The 18,740-nt window shown below is 48.0% G+C and overlaps 2 protein-coding genes across 5 annotated transcripts; one reads left to right on the top strand and one right to left on the bottom strand.

Annotated features, from left to right (window-relative positions):
* Window positions 1-2,138: 2,138 nt before the first annotated feature.
* ppp1r3f (protein phosphatase 1, regulatory subunit 3F) lies at window positions 2,139-10,269 on the bottom strand. 3 transcript variants are annotated; one of them, XR_013452531.1, is made up of 5 exons: window positions 8,561-10,269; window positions 5,959-6,005; window positions 5,273-5,537; window positions 5,135-5,161; window positions 2,139-3,865 (listed from the first exon to the last, which is right to left on the bottom strand). XR_013452531.1 is itself a non-coding variant. In XM_040192376.2 (5 exons), exons 1-4 carry the CDS (start codon window positions 9,475-9,477, stop codon window positions 5,135-5,137), a joined length of 1,074 nt encoding a protein of 357 aa, XP_040048310.2. In that variant the 5' UTR covers window positions 9,478-10,269; the 3' UTR covers window positions 2,139-3,865. The 3 variants fall into 3 exon arrangements, 2 of the variants coding, with proteins under 2 accessions (XP_040048310.2, XP_040048307.2); XM_040192376.2 differs by having other exon boundaries at window positions 5,455-5,537; XM_040192373.2 differs by lacking the exon at window positions 5,135-5,161 and having other exon boundaries at window positions 5,455-5,537.
* tspy (testis specific protein Y-linked) lies at window positions 10,263-15,547 on the top strand. 2 transcript variants are annotated; one of them, XM_078088112.1, is made up of 8 exons: window positions 10,263-11,872; window positions 11,969-12,046; window positions 12,135-12,246; window positions 12,649-12,803; window positions 13,056-13,132; window positions 13,384-13,637; window positions 13,878-13,949; window positions 14,135-15,547. In XM_078088112.1, exons 1-8 carry the CDS (start codon window positions 10,895-10,897, stop codon window positions 14,173-14,175), a joined length of 1,767 nt encoding a protein of 588 aa, XP_077944238.1. In that variant the 5' UTR covers window positions 10,263-10,894; the 3' UTR covers window positions 14,176-15,547. The 2 variants fall into 2 exon arrangements, with proteins under 2 accessions (XP_077944238.1, XP_040048323.2); XM_040192389.2 differs by lacking the exon at window positions 13,878-13,949.
* The last annotated feature ends 3,193 nt before the right edge of the window (window positions 15,548-18,740 follow it).

Genomic DNA, 18,740 nt, shown 5'->3' with positions numbered 1-18,740 from the left:
CCAACTGTCTCCCCGGCATCACGCAGTCTGTGACGCCGCCTGGTTTCTCCCACAGCGAGGAGCTCCAGCTGTAGACCGGCCGGGTCTCTCATCGGCCCCCTCCCCCCACCCCCCCGGGAGGGACTGCGGCCTGAAAAAGGCACAGACGGGCCCGCAGGGCCGCAGCAAAGAGTTCAGGGGCCTCTGGAATGATTCTCTGAGAGGATTTATGTGAAAACTGGAAATAGGTGAAGAGCGAGTGATGTGACATGAAATGAAGGTCTCGAGTCTGGAATCGACCCCCCCGACCTTCTGGACCTCCTTTTTGACAGGATAAAATAGCACAACTCAAATTTCCAGGGAGACCTTAAACACCACAAAATATACATTGTTTTATTTCCCATTTGTGCAAAAGAAAGGTTATGTTTGTAATTTTGACATACCTTTGAAATTCTGAAATCGATCTCTCAGATCTCACCGTTATTCACTATACCTCACCTCCCTTTTTGATTTATACCACATATCATCCATCTCACTTAAAGGTTTTCTATGAAATATGCAAAATAAGGCAGCAAACAACCGTTGGCTAAGTGTAGGTACAGTGGAGGAATGTCTGCCCTGTGTGCAATGTTATCCCAGCCTGCCGCTGTTTGTTTTTTTTGCTTGGTTTTAATGCACATTTCAGCATGTGCATTCATACTCACACTCATACTGCCGTTACGATAACGCCGTCCCGTTGTGGAAGATCGCCTTCCGTCCCGCCTAACAGCGTTAGCTCTGTCAGCACCGTTGCCACTGCTCGCACTGTTAGCGCTGAATATTGTTTCGAGGACCTTTAAGTATCTATGGATGCTGTATCTCTGTAGCTTGATCCAAAGTGAAATATCTCAACTATGGATTGAAACGACAGTTAGCAAAAAAAAAGTACATTTGTTAAATTACAAAACCCATTATCACTCGCTAGTTAACCCTCAAATGTATTTTGGGGACAGGACATGAGGGATGTCATTTTAATCTCCAAGGGACAAGCATTAATGCCATAAGATATAATTTGATTGACAAATGGCTCGCCTGATAAGCAGCGGGACTACATTTCGTTTAGGTTCAAAGGTCTTTATGGCCTCATTCCACGTTTTTGAATGGGATGTTTTGAAGATTTTACAGGCTTTAGAGATCGGACTAAAACATATCTGGGTTAAATAATGGCTGTGAGGGATTGGATAAAGGCGTTAAGCATCAATGGACCATGGGTGCTAATCCCTCTACAGTGCACTGACATATTGAAGGAGGGTGTTATTGTTTGAAATATGTTCTCTGGAACAAACAAAACCCTCTCTCAGTGATATCACATGGAACGGAAAGAGGAAAAGGGTGAGAAAATACTCCTCAGGCTGCTGTTTCACTCACAGATCCTCTTTTGAAATACTGGTCTAATGCAGCTTTCAGCGCTGTATTGCCTAAAAAGCTGTTAATTATTTCATGTTGAACTTCTGTGGTAGAATTCACACCAATTATCCTCCTTTGGTCACTTTTAAGTCTGCTTAAATTTTTAATACATCCCACACTGCGGCTATGTGACCATCACACAAATGAATTACACCCTTTTCCCTGCACAAGTCCACGAAGTGCTCTGATTAATAATTTTGTTTTGAGGCCAAATACATAATCCAAAGAATTCCTGGCATCCAAGGACATTTGGAAGTTAATACGGGATATAATCGATTGAATCAGCAGGACAGCACTGAGTAGTTTGACCCTCAAGCACATCGGCCTTCTCATTAGAAATAGTCTGGCGGCGCGTTGTGTGACTTGCGAGGAGCTTTCCTGAGAACATGGATCATCAGCCAGCGTGCCCGGGACTCGATGACACCACGACCTCAGAGCAATGCGTGACCTTTGGCTTCTATCCGCAGCTTACGTTACCGTCTGTGTGTATTCCCACTTCAGGCAGAGCCATGAGCTCTGAAAAAATGTATGAGACAGCTGAAAAAAAAAAAAAGAGACCAAAAAAACAAAAAAAAAACGGGCTCTGATGTTATTTTTGTGGCGCGTCAGTCTCGCTGCACTGCGGAGTCATTACTGCGCACAGAACTGTCATGCACACCGCAACTTCTGCAGAGCGGATGAAAAGACCAATAAATCACCAAAGACACAGTGGAGGCGATACGACCACGTTTAATGGCAATACACTGCAAAAAATAGCCACCACTTCAAACACGTCACTCAGTGCTTCAAGTCTGTGAGGCCGTCAAAGTAGTGCGATACAGTTTTGTGTTGTGCAACAGCAGCAGTATGGGTTTAAAAAGCTAGAATCCACGGGAAGACTCATCAAACTAAATGTGCAACGCTGAGGAATAAATATATCTCACAATGGACAGTTTTCCACTTTTGTCCCTCGAGCAGCATCCACTCCCCTTCTTCTGTTCACCGTGGGTTGTTTTTTTGGCATTAAGGCAACACTTCACATCCCAAAGCCTCTGCTTTGCTTTTGTCAACAAAATTCCATTGCAAGTTTCAAAAGTGTCCCACTACCGTAACTTTCTTTTGTCCTTCATTTAAGACGTAACAGGTGGAATTCACAAAAGTTAAATTCGTGTCAGTGGGGTTAGACAACAGCCTTCGCTACACTCACAACAACAATGAAAAGTCTATTAGAGGACTGATTTATTGAATCGGAACACACAACACCACATCAACGTGACCACATACAAAACATTGTGCTTCAGTGTGGGTGTGATCACAACGTTGTGGTACAAGTGGGGTAATAACTGACTGCTGTTCTATTACCTAGCACATTTTTTTTCACATAATGCATTAAAAAAATATCTGTAATATTTGTAAAATTACTTTCTCCTTGCATGGTAACACTCATTAAGTTCTCCCCTTTTCTTTGATTAAAACATGTACTAATCTATAAACTCACACGGTGACACACAACTTCAACAGACTTGGGTTTCCCGTTTGTTTTTCTTTTTTCTTTCTCTAAACTTGTTGGCTTATTTCGGAATCACAAAAAGGCACTTTACTTGCAAACAGATCCGAAAGAACTTTTGTGGCATGATCAAAAACGGTGCAAGACCCAAAGAAGTCCAATGATAAAGACGGCGCCGGGTTCCTGCAACGCCACCGAGAGGCAGACGACGGCGCTCAGAACGACGACGCACGGCATCACATCCCTGCCGGCGTCGTGCTCACACTGCGCCTCAGGACCCTCGGACGACGGGTTCGGTGGATTCTCCAATAATGCTAATGATGCGTCAGGGGAACTCTGGGGAGCGCCTTCCTCCTCTCCGTCTCGCCCCGCGCTCTTGGTGAGTTCAGGCGTTGCCGGAGGAAGATGCTCCCCGCATCCCCCCTGGCACATTATGCCACCTTCCGATAACCCCGCGACACGTTGGCTCAATCCCGCCGCGGCGCCTCGCTCGGAGCCGGGAGCGGAGCACTCGGCGGGCGCCTCCAGACAGAGACGGTCCTCTCCCGTTGTTGGCCGCAGGTTTGACCCTGCGGTGGGAAGATGAAGGGCGGAGGCTTCGGAGGCAGATGTGTCCTCCGCGCCCGTCCAGCAGCCGTCTGCTCTCGGCTCGTGTCGCAAAGAGGGAGTCGAAGCCGCCGCTGCCGGCGGCAGCGAGCGGGTGCTACCGTGTCCGGGCGCCTGTGACGTTTGGTTGCCTAATTCACAGTGAGGCCTGGGTAAAGGCCGGGACTTATTTGGCTGGAGCGGTTCTCTGGCACGGAGTACAAAGGACGGATCTGATTGAAGTGTGGTTTGGGGAGACGTGGAGGGGAATCGTTCACCTGGGGGTACGGCGTGAGCGGACAGCGTGCCGTCAACAGATGGGAGCTCCTGGTTCGGTGGGACGCGGGGACCAGGTGGGCGAACCGCAATCTGTTAAAAGTACAACAACGGGACAGCGACCGTTAGGAGAGCAACGTTAACGTTGCACGCAGAGAAAGGAAAATCATCTTCACTGCATAATGATGCTTTTCCGTAAAATGAATCTCATGCCGACAGTGTAATTGTGGGAAAATGAGCAAAGGAAGTAACAGGCACAGGCACAGTATGACGAGATTGACTTACGAACAGCAAAAAGTAAAAGTAACAATCTACATTGGAATGCTTTGACGTCCCTTTGTGTAAAGAGATTTAATTGAAGTCGTCAAAGCACAAGGGCATCCAAGGGAGAACAAAATGCAAAATCAAAACACATAAAAGCACAAATTACAGAAAAGGCTGAGAGTGTGCATGTACATAGATGACTAAACATTATAACATTCGCGTGTGTCCTGATGATAATCCAGCTTCACCCTGTATCTCTGCAGAATTGGCAAAGATCTGCACTCAGTGAAGGGCAGACCTTCACCAGGCCGCTGCAATAACCATTTATTAAACGAATTCAAGCCACAATTTCCCTCCTTTTGGGCCGCAAGCGATCAGCGTGCTTTTCACTCACACGTCTCACCCAGCGGAAACGCTCCCGTTTTACTACAGTTTTCTGCAGTCGAATGACTTTCTTGGAAATGATTGGGTCTGAATGTTTAGCCCTCTGAAGAAGATTCTTAAACTGGATGATGGGAAAACATTCACTGATTGGAAAGAGACAGATATATGTGTGTTATTAGTGAAACAATAAGAGCGGATCATCGCTTAAAATCAGTGCCGAACCGTCAGTAACGTCATCTTCTGAAAAACAAATGTCTTCCAGTCTGTTATGTTCTTTATTGTACACAACCGCTCCAATAAACTTTTGTTTTCCAAAAAGCTAACGTGACCCTCCAGGTAATCCCGGTTTCAAGCAGCTCAACAGTTTTGAGTCTTTTTCACCATTTTGAGCTCATGGGGCAATTCTACACTTACGTGTTCTCCTCCAACTTCACAAGGGCAGATATGAGCAACATATTCATCAGCTCATCTGACTCTCTGCAGCGGAGCCAACGAGAGCGTTTCCCGAAGAAAACAGCACAAATAATGTAACTCATCAACATGCTTGCACGTGGTGAGGATGAATATTAGCACACTGAATCATTTGCAACTGAAAAAAAAAAAAATCAGAAGGTGCAAACAATACAACCAGCATGCAGCATGAGATAAAAAACCCATACGAAGCCGACGGGGGGAGATGCACACAGTACTCAGCGGGGAGAAGCGAGACGTTACCTAAGTTGTTGCCGAAGCTTCAATGAGCTGTGAACAATAATAACAAGCGAGCCAGTGATGATGAGCTTCAGGAGTGGACCAGAAATGTTTGTTACGTTTTATTAGGCTAAAAAGGGATCAAGCACTGAACCTGCTTACCTGTTAAATGGGGAATGCGTCAACGTGTGCATGCAAAATCAAGGTCATCGGAATATAAACCTATAAATAATTTGCTGAATGTGAGAAGACGTAAAAGGTCGTAGACAGTCCACGGGGACAATTACACAGGCGGACCCCGTTGGTCCATCCGATTAAAAGCCACGCGTGTGGTTCACACGTACCTCTATGTCAATCTCCGGCTGTACGATGATTGGGCAGACCCCCGTGGGTCTGCACAGTCCAGTCCTGGAGGTCCGCGCTTCGTCTGCCGATGGAGAATAGATAATCACGCTGCGAGAGCCCGATTAGCTTAATTAAACCATTATTAAACCAGACATTGGCGTCACGTCTCCTGTGCCTCAGATGGGATCTATTGTTCGGGGCTTACATCTTTCCACAGAAAGGCTCGATTACGTTCGGACCATTTTACAGAATGAGGGAGGGGCCATCTGCTGGAAGGCGCGGACCAGTTGCACTATAGGAAATTTATGACGGAGCAATTTAAATCCCTAGCTTCATGGATGTGGAACTTTGGCAAAGGAGACTTAAGTAAAGGGATCACTTCAACATCCTATGAAGTGCAATGATTTGGAACTGATCAATTGTATTATTGCTAAATGTCCGCTGTCTCAGATAGCACGTTGACATGTCCATAGTGATTTCGGACGACAGCATTCATGCCCTACCTTCATCCTTTTCCTGCTCATCTTCCGAATCGAAATCATCATTTATGCTGAAAGAAAAGAGACATTTTATTATATTATAGGATGTAATCTGGAATTGGATCGTCCGGATTCAAGAACCAGACTATATGATATAGTAAAATACCTCCACAGTTTTACACACCGATTTAGTGTAAAACATAAGGCTTTAATCATAATTCTGTATTTACGGCAGTCAAAATGTGGGCAGATGCAGAAGATGAGCCTTTGAAATAAACCAAAGGCTCATGTTTTAAATCCTCCATTAGATTACTCAGACAGTTTCGTATTGAAGATTCGTCCTTGGCTATAAAAGCAGCATCAGAAAGGAAGAAACCCAATTTGGTTCCCCAAATGGAAAATAGTACTTGAAGCATGAAGACGGCCCATTCTACATGTCGGGGGGAGGTGGTCGTGCACCACCAGCTACACCGGTTACAGGTAATTGGGGTCAATATTTGCTGATGCAGGTTGTCTATGTGCCCAGTTAGCCGTTTTCACTGAATACGGCTCAGTATCTCATTGCACTGCATCGTATGTTTTGTTCTGTTCTGCTGCAGCGGCTGACGGACTGTTTTGCCGTCTCGTTAGAGGACTCATTTAAATAGGCGGCGAGGTGGGAAATTATTGAGTGAGATGTTGCGGACTGAGGTCAATGAAAGGAGCAAGCACAATACAAGTCCGTAGATGTCATTTTTCTGTATTTTATTTAATGTATCAGATGTAATTTTAGTGACATTGGGCTAAATCCTCATTTTTTGGGGGCTGTGTAATAACATAGCATCCATGTCCGATCAACCGTGACATGACTTTATATACACTTAAATCAGATTCTAAAAATTGAAATATTTGTGGTCGAGTTGATACAATTTAGCCGTGATTCATTTTTAAAATTATTTGCAAACTCATGGCACTAAAGTGTCCTTTCAAAAGAGGGGGGGTGTTGCAACGTTGGCAAAAGTCTTTCAAAGGGTGCCAACTGAACTAAAGGTCAAGAAGTGTGAGGAGCATGTGACAGGAGCTGGAAGAGCTGCTCAGACTCACTCATTGCATCTCCAGTTGAGTAGATTTAAAATGTGACGGACACATGACATAAGATCGAATGTGAAGATCTGCGCATCTCTGCATTCTATGAAAGTCCAACTACAACTTCCAAATTACAACTGCAGGAAAAGGTCCCTTTTGAAGAAAAAAAAAACCCTGACTTTCTAGAAATGCCTGGACCAAACCCCTAAAAAGCCTGTGTTCCCTAGTGTGACCTAAGCCTGATATCGACCAAAGATGGTGTGATAGTGTAGGCAGGTGTGTGATAAACGCTCATTTAGATACAGGTTACAACATGAGTTAGCCTGAGCTGACGTTTGTATTTACCTGAGGTGGATACCTGCTGTGTTTGTAATTCTTATCCCTTTGCAGCAGGTAAAGCTGTTTTTAATCCCATCGTATATTTTCCTCCCCCACTGGGTGCCTTGTTAATACGTTCAAATATAATGATCAGAGAATTTCAAAAAGGAACTAATGAATCCATAATGGTTGCTACATTGGTGATGGCGGCAGTTTCCGCTCCCCCATTTCCAATCAGTGACTCATTCATTCATTAACAACCCATCTGGCCCGTTCCAGTTTCAGAACAGACCTACATGTCAGCTACGTCAGTGCACACCGTGTTCTTCCTCTCTGGGTCCTGGGGCTGGGGGGGGGGGGGGGGGGACTATTTCCTGCTATCTTGCATCGCGTCACTGCACGTCAGGAGATTCATGACACAATTTCATCTTCATGTGAAAATGAAGTTTAGTTCTTCCTGCAGTGATCAGCTGATTTGAGTGAAGGTGAAATAAAGAAGAGAGGTGGTTCGAGCCCCAGTTTCCCCGACTACTCAAAAGCGAAAGAGGCCAATCTGTTGCAAAGAAGTTGCTCCTCTGCCCTACGACTTTGATAGAAAAGGTCACAGGTTCATCTACTGGGGGCAGGGGAACATCAAGCCTGAAATCGACACCTGCCCTTTGCCTATTTTGATCGTCCTCGCACACCACTGGATGGACTGGCATTCTGTTCATTCGGTGTGCACCCTCTTCCAAAACTCATTCTCTCTCCCACTGCGGACCCCGAAGGCTTTGGCTATAAACAAACTCTGCTTAGCAGCTTTGAGCTGCACCCTTGTGCTCTCATGATCCAACAGACTATGTAAGAACAGAACTCCTGGAACAAGCTGCATGCTCAATTCGGCCATGAGACCTCCCGGGGAATTAGTAGGCAATTGGAGCACAGCAGCTGTTGCACAAACCCCACGTCAACTATCGTGACTTATTTCTTAATGATTTGATGGATAATACGGAACCCAAGCAAAAGTTAGGGCTATTCATTAAATACAGAAGGCTCTGACGCTATTATTATTCTGAAAAGATTGTGTCTTTAATGCGTCTTCATTTTGCTTTGCAACTCCTCTGGGCCGATTGAGGTTTTTACCAGTTCCAATAGAAAGGCGAGCCCTCTGTGGAGGTCAAAGGTCAAGGGAATCCCTCAGTTGCCAAAACATTCCCCGTGGTCTGACAAATGAAAGCATGCGGCGTGACACGCGGAGATTTACCTGTACGCTTGTGGGGGTCTCAGGATACCTTTAACTTGCTGCAAGATGTTGTTGTTGTTGTTGGTGGTGGTCGGAGCCATTTGGTCTTCGTAGGAGAGGAGCAGAGTGACCACATAATTCATAGAGGAGTTATTAGCCCAGAAATCGCCGTCTGAGGTTTCATAGCGGACAACAAACTCAATGCGAGAGCCGTGCGTGGTGTAAGGTGGTGCAAAACACAGCCTGAAGGAGAATTGGTCAGTGGTGCCATCGTGGGACCCCTGGACATACTCGGCTGGGTGGTCGTAGTAAGAAGCCCAGTTGTCCATGGTGGATCTGATATAAACTGCTTTGTGGAACGAGATGTTCAGCACCCGGACCACCCCACTGAAGGCAAGTGGCTCCGTCTCTGAGGGAGACAGCTGCTCCACCTCCACTTTATTGGAGTGCACCGCCTGCAGCAGCGCGCCGCCGGCGGGCGCGTCAAACTCCGGGCGCACCCGGTAGCTCGGTTCCCGCACCGGCTTTCGATACTTCGCCTCCTCTTCCTCCCACCTGGCGCTCTCCTCATCGTCGTCGCCGTCGTCGGAATCGAAGGCGACGAACTCCTTCACCTCCACCAGGTCCCCACCTGTTGTGTCGGCGAAAAACACTCGCTTTTTCCCGGCGGGCAGCGCGACCTGGATGCGCATGTACTCCGCCGTCTCGTCGTAGATGGAGTGGCCGCGCTTCCTGGGCACCGGGGAGCACCTCGGGATGAGGCGCACGTCCTCGCAGTCGTCGTCTTCATCCTCATCGTCGTCGTCATCGTCGTCGTCCTCGTGGTCGTCGTGGGCTCCGTCGTCCAGGTGGGACCGACCGCCCGCCCGCTCCGCGGATCTGCCGGTTCTGATCGTGGTAAAAAGGCCCTCTTGACTCGGTATGGATAAAAAAGACATGCTTGCAGAGGTGTACAGGCATGGAATGCTGTGCGCTGAAGAAAGTACTATGGCGTCCCCCGCCCCCCCCTTCCCTACTCCAGAAGAAACAATACACAATAAAATACTGCCGAGTGTGGATCGTTGCTGGAACCACGCAGTCAGAGCCTCTGTTGTCAACGAGTGGCCTTTGATTCCCCTCCTCGGGAGAGTGTATCCCCTGGTTTACATGACTGTGTGCATCGCAGCTTGGCTGCTGTCGCGGAAGGAATAGCCTCTAATTTTAGCACTGACCTACAGGGCTCTCCGTGCCTCAAATGTGCCTTTTAAATTGGTATAATCCTGTGACTCCCCCTTGTTCCCTTTGGTTTGGGCTGGCTGAACGCCCACTACTGGAAAGTAGACGCTAAAGTGGCATTATATCTTCCAGGTATGACCTTCTTTTGTCCACTCTATGGGGATGGCACATTTAAAAACCTCTGCAAACACCATCTGGTGGAAATTGTGACCTGATTTTGCAATCTACAATCAGAATTTATATTCAATCAATATATGGACTCACTGTGAAATTCCCAAAAGGAAATGAACGCACACACATTTGAATTTTTCCTGAAAACAATCGAGCTGTACAAACTGAATTATGAAGCTACTTTTGTGTTTGTCCTCCCCTGGGAATAAACACATTATCTAATCATCACACAGACAAGTGTTTACGGCCTGTCGCCTCCAGGGCTGCTCATTTCAGGCATTAAACCATCCAGGGGATCTTTATAACGGCTGTAAAATAATCCCATTGATTGTTGTAAACGATTGTGCTAAAGTGATATAATACACAGAGTGCGTTGAAAAGCGTTTGCTTGAATGCATAAACCGTGTTGCGCAATCATTGCCGTGCGGGTTATCTGTGCTGCGCAGTTATGCCGCTGCTGCCGATATAATCATCTAAACACACCCTTGTAAACGATTGGCCGAGCGGTTTTAGCGCGGCGCGTCGCAGCCAATCAAACGATTGTTTTTCTGTCACGTCGCTGCACGGATAGTAAGCTAACGGATATTGCAAACATAAACTAATATAAAGAACACGGGCTCTTCCTCAAGGCTGCCGAGCGGGGAAGGGTTTTGTTGTTCGGGTCGAGTCTTCCTTGTTGGGATTTTATTCGTGAAATGTGGAGCGGCCATCACCGCCGAGACACGCGAAGTAGGTTACGTTAGCTAACTCGCGTTAGCGGTAGCTTGCTCATTTTGTAACGTTCCGCAAGGCCTCGGAGAAACACAACAACCGCTTCCTGTTTTCGCTCCCCCGAGAATGTAGGTTGAAATTACGATCCGAGTTACAGAATCGCGAGTAGCCAGGCCGGCGGTGCAATCGACTGCATTTTAAGTTTGTTCGAGTTGTGCTTGCGGGCTACTTGGCTCGTTAGCTATTTGGCTAGCTAGCATGAGTGAACTGACGGGCTGCAAACAGTCCGCCGACTCTGCGTCGAGGAAACGGTGTCCGTCACCCGGCCACGACGAAGGCAGCGCGATCCCCAGCAAGTCCACCAGAGTAACCGACGCGCCGGACGAGGCGGCGGCGGCGGCGGCCGCCACTTCGGAAAGTTGCCGAAACAGCGAAGCCGAGAGTAAAGAAATAGCCGCGAGCGGCGAGGGCCAATCAAAAAATAGTGAGGGAAAACCAGCTGCCGTTCAAGCGGACCAGGGTCCGCGCAGCGCGAGCGGCACCGGCGCGCCGCCCGCCAGCCGCTCCGAGCCGGACGCCGCCGGCGACTCGGAGAAGCCGCAGTCCTCCGACGCACGCGGGTCAGCGGACGACGACAACGACGACGCCGCGAAGACCGCGGGGACGAAGCGGCGTCCCCCGGCGAGCCTGGACCAGAGCGACTCGGCGGCCATCGCGGCCGCAGAGGCGCTCGCCAGCCTCACCGCGGGAGACGGCGAAGGCGCCAAAGAGACTCCTTGTTCATCCGAAAAGGCGAAACAGGTGAAACAGGGGAGCAAGTTCAAACAGCGGGGGAGCCACCACTCCTCGAGGACGGGCTCCAAAACGCAGGCGGCCGCTGCGGACAGCTCCACATCTGTGCACAGCACTGACCGGGAGGATGCAGACGAGATGCCAGAAGCAGACGACGGGGATGAGTCCATATCCGGATCCTCCTCCACTCCGAGCTCGTCTTTCCCTTCGGACAATGAGGACAATGACGATGGAGAGTGCGCCATCGTGTCGGTGAAGATGGCCCCAGAGATGAGGCAGTCGGTGGCGCTCCTGGCGGAGGTACAGATGAGGCTGGAAGCCCTCGAGAAGAAAAGCGCTCGGCTCCACCAGCGAATGGAGCTGAAGATCAGTCGTCAGCGGCGTCCACATCTGGACCAGCGCAGCTCCATCACGAAAACCATCCCGGGCTTCTGGGTGACGGCTGTATCCTTGCAATGAAACGTGGCCCCTCTTTTTTCCCTTCCTGTGCTGTGTGATTTTAGTTTGAACATTGTGTCGCTGTTAACTTTAACGTACCAGCTGTTGAACCATCCTCATCTCTCGGCCCACATTGACGAGACGGATGAAGATGCTCTCAGTTACATGACGGATCTCGAGGTAGGAATCGTCGTCGTGTTCTCCCGATGTTTTGATCCTGCAGGTGACAGGTGGCACTAGTCAAACATTTACCGATGTCCTTTTACAGATTGAGTCCTTCAAGAATAATAAGCTGGGCTACAGAATCCGCTTCCACTTCAGACGAAACCCATATTTCCAGAACAACATCATCATGAAGGAGCTTCACCTTGGGATGGGAGGTAAAACAAAAAAAAAAAGAATAAACGTGGTTATTAAGGCGTTTGCAAATGAGTTTGTTATGTGCAGTCCTGTTTCTAGGCTACACTTTGGGGCATTTGCAAATCTGCTTGTTCAACCACCATTTTTTTTTTTATTAAAAAGAACAGCTCAATCCCTGGAACAGCTGGTAAAAGGTGTTGACGACATGGCCAAAGTTCAACAAAATAACCGCCCACGACGACCAATAAACTGTGTAAAATAGCTATTTTTCTGTCACCCTTCAAATATCATCCTCCGGGGACGTCCTCTTCTAGTACACAACATCTAAAGTTCAGTATTGATCGTCACTTGATGCCACCTAAAATCTCCCTGACCATGAAACTCTGGTTCTCCTCCCCGTCCCGGCTGCTCGCCCTTTTCAGGATCTCCCATGTCCTTCTCCAACCCCATCCTGTGGCAGCGTGGACAGAACCTGACGGCCCACAGTGAGCCCAGGAAGTCGTCGCGCGGCGTCTACAAGACCTTTTTCAGCTGGTTCAGTGACCACAGCAGCCCGGGACAGGACGATGTCGCACAGGTACGGCCCGACCTGCGCCTCCACACTAGACGCCTGGCTCGCGATTGTTTGCAGACGCGCCGATCGGATCGGCGGACGTGTCTCGACAAGTCGCCGGCCTGCGTTCGGTGTCCGTGTTATGGTGACACTTTTGTGGATTTGTTGCATGATACTGAAACCTTTTTTATCTCAAATTAGCAGGAATTTGGGGTTTATTATTAAATGAGTACATCCATCCATCGAATTGAATCCTCCTCCTGTGCTGTTGTTTAGATACTAAAGGATGACCTGTACCGGGACCCTCTGAGATACTACCTTACTCCACTGTGGGAACCGAGGGAGAACGGCAGGTAAAACAAAGACACCCGTGTGTGTGTGTGTGCATGTGCACGATGTGCAGTCACGGGACAAACCGCTTATTAAGACATATGATTTAGGGCCGTTCTCTGGTCCTTTGAAATTGCAGTTCATGTGTAAACTCCCAACAGTTTCCTGTCTGCCCCCCCCCCCCCCCTTTTCCCCCTCCGGTGAGACCAGGTGGGATGCATACCGAAACAATGAGCGCGTCTACTATTAACACAAATGTGTGGTTTTCCTCCAGCGGCGGAAGCGGCGCCAGAGCTGCTGACAACGGGAATGGAGACGACTGTGTCGTGATCTCCGACTCGGACGACGAGCCCGGCGAGGAAGCTGGCGAGGCGGAACAAGGCCGTAGTAGGGATGAGGAGGAGGAGGAGGAGGAGGAGGAGGAAGAAGAAGAGGAGGAGGAGGACGGAGAGGAAGGAGGAGGAGATGAAGAAGAAGAAGAAGAGGATGAAGAGGAGGAGGATGAGGGCGCCAGGGGACCGAGTGCTGGTCAGTGCTCATGTGTTAAAAGAGACTTAAGATCCTTCTGGGCCACACAGCTGGACAAATAATGCAGGTTCACTAAAAGAAGAAATTGTATATTTTTACGGGTTTAAAAGCATCCACAGTGTTTGCTGTTGAGGTCGAGAGCCTGTTCGCGCTGAGTTGACCGGCTCGTGTTGTAGCTTTAATGTCCCTGTTTGGGTAATGCAGGCTAAACTAAATAGACAGGAAATATCTCCTCCTCAGATGAGAGTCCGGAGGAGGATGATGATGATGATGATGATGGTGGTGGTGGTGGTGGAGAAATTTTGATTGACGGTAAGACCACTATCCCAACAAACCAGCGAGGGAGTAGGGAGGTCGGAAACCTGTGGCTGCTCATAGTATTTTTCCACTTTTTCACTTTTTTATTTTGACACTTGGATAGAGTTGCGGTCGACGCGATTGACGTTGGTAAGAATCTCCTTTAAAAATTCCAACCATATTCCTTTTTCGTCCGGCAGGCTCCGACGACAGCGAGCAGGAGGACGACGACGAGGCCTGAGAAGAGGCGAAGAGGAGCAGGTTTCATGTCGACGATGAAGGCGAGTCATCAAGGGACCAGAGACCAGGAGGGGGAAGAGGACGCCGAGCGACTAACAGTACCAGAGCGGAGTCCTTGTTATGCACAGAATATCAGTTTGAGTTTTTCTTTTTTTTAACCTAAAACTACATAGGAGCATTCTAAATCAGGGTTAACTGTAATAATAAAGCCACTGCAGCATGGTTCCCCCTCTATTTTATACAGTCACCACTGTGTAGTCACTTTTTGCAAGATGTGTTTTTTTTGTCTACACAGGTTCTCGGGCATGTTATGCCAGTAGTGTTCCTCTATTTAAGAAGGCGCAGCCTGCACGTGTGTAATGTGACACATCTTGATTGCAAACTCATCAGACGAGTAACGCCGAAGCCTTCAGGGGCATTATTTAGTGGTCATTTTAAGGCACCGTTTTGGCCGCGTTTTAGAATCGATGTGACAAGCTAAATTGATGCTTACGACAGTACTTTTTAGACTTGGCGAGTACTGAACCAAAATCTGTTCTCAGGGATGATCATGGTGGCGGTTTTACTGAACGAACCATACTGATTCCAGACATCTACTCTCTGATCATTGTTGGCTGTGCATAAGGAAACGTGTACTCTACTGTAGTGAATAGGAACCATTATTGTTTTTATAGGCTACCCGTGTTTCTCCTTCACCTCTTTGCTCAAACCTCCACCCCCCCCCCACCCCCCCGTTAAGTCTATGAAGTTTAAAATCATGACGTAGTTTGATCAACGTTTCTGTGGTTTCCTACATTTTGTAACATGCTAATACAATAAATAGCTGAGTTTGTATCATTTTCCCCCCCTTTTTAGGATTTAAATTAATTCGAATAACCTTAAAACATTTCAGTTGTTTTCATGTTATGTGTTTTAAGATCTTCTTTTTTAAAAAGATGGTATTTATTTGTTTTTCTACAAATCCACATTATGGCATGCCTGTGAACAGTACGATTACAATACTTACAAGGCTTTTAATGTGCACAGTGTCAGTAAATGTAGATGAACTCACAGCAACATGGGTGCACTGTATAAAAAAAACAACAAAAAACTAGTATTTGTATTTGCTTACTTTTCTTAGCAATGACCTGTAAATAATGTCTCAGCGTTGTCTTTTGGATAAGACAAGTACACATGTTTAATCCATGGATAATTTATCAAATAATCTGAAGTTTTCCATGAACGTGATCAGAAAGTTATATTTTGTGTGCTGTGTTTTATAGAACACTGTAGTTTAAAGATACCTACTTGATTGTTGCTTTGGTTTATTTTGTTTGCTTAAAGATAAATGTCCACCTTTTGACAGAGACCTAATAAAATAGGCAGATGTTTTACCTTCCTGTCTCCGACTGCAGTTCTGGATTTTCTTGTTTTCCACTGAACCCCCTTTTTTTTCCTCTTTTCTTTCTCTTAACTCAACCAGCAGGGGGCAGTGTAGTTCAATGATGTCCCAAATTGTTGTACTGAATCGTCACGGATGAAAACAGTCTATAATTCAGTACTCTAATTGCCAGCATTAAATCTCTCAGATGTGTTTCGACGAGAAACAATTAAATGCTGCATAAACGCGACTGTCTGGAATCCTCGGAGAACCGCCGCAAACAAATCATTCGTGTGGAATCCGTTCCCAGAAACGCCACGCTCCTTTTCGCCCGCTTGGCCTCGACCTGTTCTCGGATAAAATAATAAAACGACCCCCCCCTGCTGTGATACAGCTGTTCTTTAATGTGTCCGGGCCTTTGATATGACAGCGGTGTGTGATATCTGACGTTCGGAGTGTAGCACTGCAAATAGCTCCGGGCAAAGACATTTTTGGACAGGCCCAGACAAAGGAGGCAGCGGCGGTGTTGCAATGGTACACTTAAACCCCTTGATTCCACTTTTAATGCACAGCTATAAATATTCCACTCGCAAAAACCTGTCCTGCCGCAGGCCCAGCAGCGCCCGGGGTATGCGGTCTCAGATGGGCATATACTATTAATACTGATGATGGGAGCGCGTCGTACCCCCGTGTGATGATCTCGCGTGAAACACAGTGTTTGTCTCCTCTTTGAAGCCGCTTTGCCCACAACAACACGCTTCTTTTTTATCACTATGAATAAATAATAGGGTTGGTTCCTACAATATTGATCGTGACAAACTTAAGTAGAGATTTCCGGGACGACGAAGCTGTCCTCGGGCTGCTTTTTGCGGTCTGAGGTGTGTACGGGGCGATAAAGCCTGGATGGATCCCCCCCCCCACCCCCCCCGTGTGCACTCCACTCCCCTGCGTTGAGCCGGTGTTGCTACTGTACACAGATCGTCTTGTCACGCTGCTTCATGCTCTCACGTTTCACAAAGCAGTCCAGAGGAATCCGCCGCTCAGACTGATTCAGTGGAGACCAAAAACAAAAGATAACACACATGCACACAGATAACACACACACAGATACACACAGCAGATCATCAGCCACCTTTGTGAAGGAAGGATTTTGTTTCCTGTACAAATGTGCAAGAAAAGGCCCTGTGCTGCTCTCCTGGGTACATTTGAGGTAATATGATAGGCTGAGGAAGGACCTCTGAATACCAACTACTTGTGTGTGTGTGTGTCTGTGTGTGTGTCTGTGTGTGTGTGCGCGTGGAAGCTGGCATTCTTTCATGCAGTCCGTCTTCATGTGCATATTTGTGGCTTTTCAACACCACGACGCGCCGCACGTGTGATTGTCTGCACGTCAGCTGATCAAGATTGAGCACAGGATTTGAACTGTGCAGGTGGGGGTGTGGGGGGGGGACATCTAAAGGAGGGGAGGGCTTGGGGACGGGGGGGGGGGGCAGAGAGTGAGTAGGACTGGGGGAAACGGATGAGTGCAGTGATAAGCGGAGCAGCCTGGGCCCTGACAGATACACACAGCAGATGGATGACTCTTATCTGGGAGATCACAGAGTGCATACTCGCGCCCAGGCCCAGTTACAGAGAGCCACAATCACACCAGACAGATGAATAGCCCCCCCCCACCCCAATCACACTGCACACACACACTGGTGCACACATACACCTACACACACAACCACAGAATGAACAGATTGCAGCGCTTGCGTTACCTTCATGTCTTTGACATTGGAATTCACCTGGAGTCCGATATGTGTGTGTGTGTGTGTGTGTAGGGGGGAGGGGTGGGGGGTGGAGAGTGAGGGGAGAGATAAGAGAAAATCGTTTTTTATTTTAATTGAGGCAGCAGAGCCAGTCCATTTGTGTGTGTGTGTGTGTGCATCTCAGCCCGCGCACCCTGTATGCGTGTGTGTGTGTGTGTGTTGGCGTCCACATTTATCTGCCAAAACACAGCGCCTCGTGCTCTACGTTCTCACTTTTTTTTACCCTGCATGACAGATTTTTCTTTCACGGATTCTCTGATCACAAACAATCTCCGCCTGCCGAGGTCGAGACCAAGCTGAAGGAAAAACCCATTTTCGCAGCGTTTGTGACCTTTAACCGTTAACCGGCTATTATCGAATGCTTCTGCACGAGCCCTGACAGATTTACCTTTTTCATCCTCACTGCTTCCTCACTGTAACACTCCCTCCCTAACACACACACACACACCCCTTGTTATTTGGAAAAAGAGCTCTTCTTCAACAGCTGTCGACTCTCCCGGCTGCATTTTACAGCGAGTGAGAGTGCCAGTCTCGTCTCGGGAGGCAGATGGTGGCGGGCTGGCGGACACGTGGCACGCTGGACGACCACAGACGGTGCTGCATCTCGACCGGAGCTGCAGCCTCAGTCTTGCAAAAAAAAACAAAAAAGAAAGGGGAAAAAAAGAAAAAACAACCAGCAGACACCTCACAGCTGGAATGTGTGCCACGTATTCATTCATGTTAAACATGTTTCCCTTTTGGCGGTCGCTGGTGTGTGAAGTCGACGGGCGTCACGCGGCACCTGTTCCCTTTATGTCGCATTTTCCACGTTTACATCTTCTCCCGACTGGAGACTTAACGAGTGGTGGTTGGAAAATAGAGAAAATAATCCTGGTGAATATTGCACCTTTCCTGGTTTTCTACCCTGTAATCTCCTCCCAGGGCTTCGGCGGTCCATCCCAGCGTTCATTGGCGACGCCCTGGACTCGCCTCTCTCGCAGCAGGCGTGTTCAAACCCCGAGCTCAATTCATCAATACACTTGAAGGAAAGACCATCAGTCGGTTCAAATAATGGGTTCTTCTTCCTCGAGGGGACAAAACTCTAGAATTGTGATGATTGATGTGTCTGAGGGGCCGGGTTTTATCCGGAGTCTTCGGTTGGCCTACAAGGATGAATGTAGCTCCCCATCACCTATCCATTAAACTAGGCCGTCCCTCTGGCAGAGCTTTACGGGGACCGGAAGAAAACAGAGCCAATGTTTGTCTTTTCCACTCCGAGCCGTCCGTCTCCACGATACCAAAACCCATCCATCATGTCAGGGGGGGGCAAACAAGCCCCTTTCACAAAGCAAAGACAACCCCCCCGCCCCCTTTCCCGCGCTCTGCCGGGACGGTACAGCCAGAGATAGGGATGAC

The sequence above is a fragment of the Gasterosteus aculeatus genome, chromosome 2 (genome assembly GCF_964276395.1).
Source record: "Gasterosteus aculeatus chromosome 2, fGasAcu3.hap1.1, whole genome shotgun sequence".
In the NCBI taxonomy this organism is placed as follows: domain Eukaryota; kingdom Metazoa; phylum Chordata; class Actinopteri; order Perciformes; family Gasterosteidae; genus Gasterosteus; species Gasterosteus aculeatus.
Note: the sequence above shows the minus strand (reverse complement) of the source record. Positions and strands in the feature narration are given on the sequence as shown.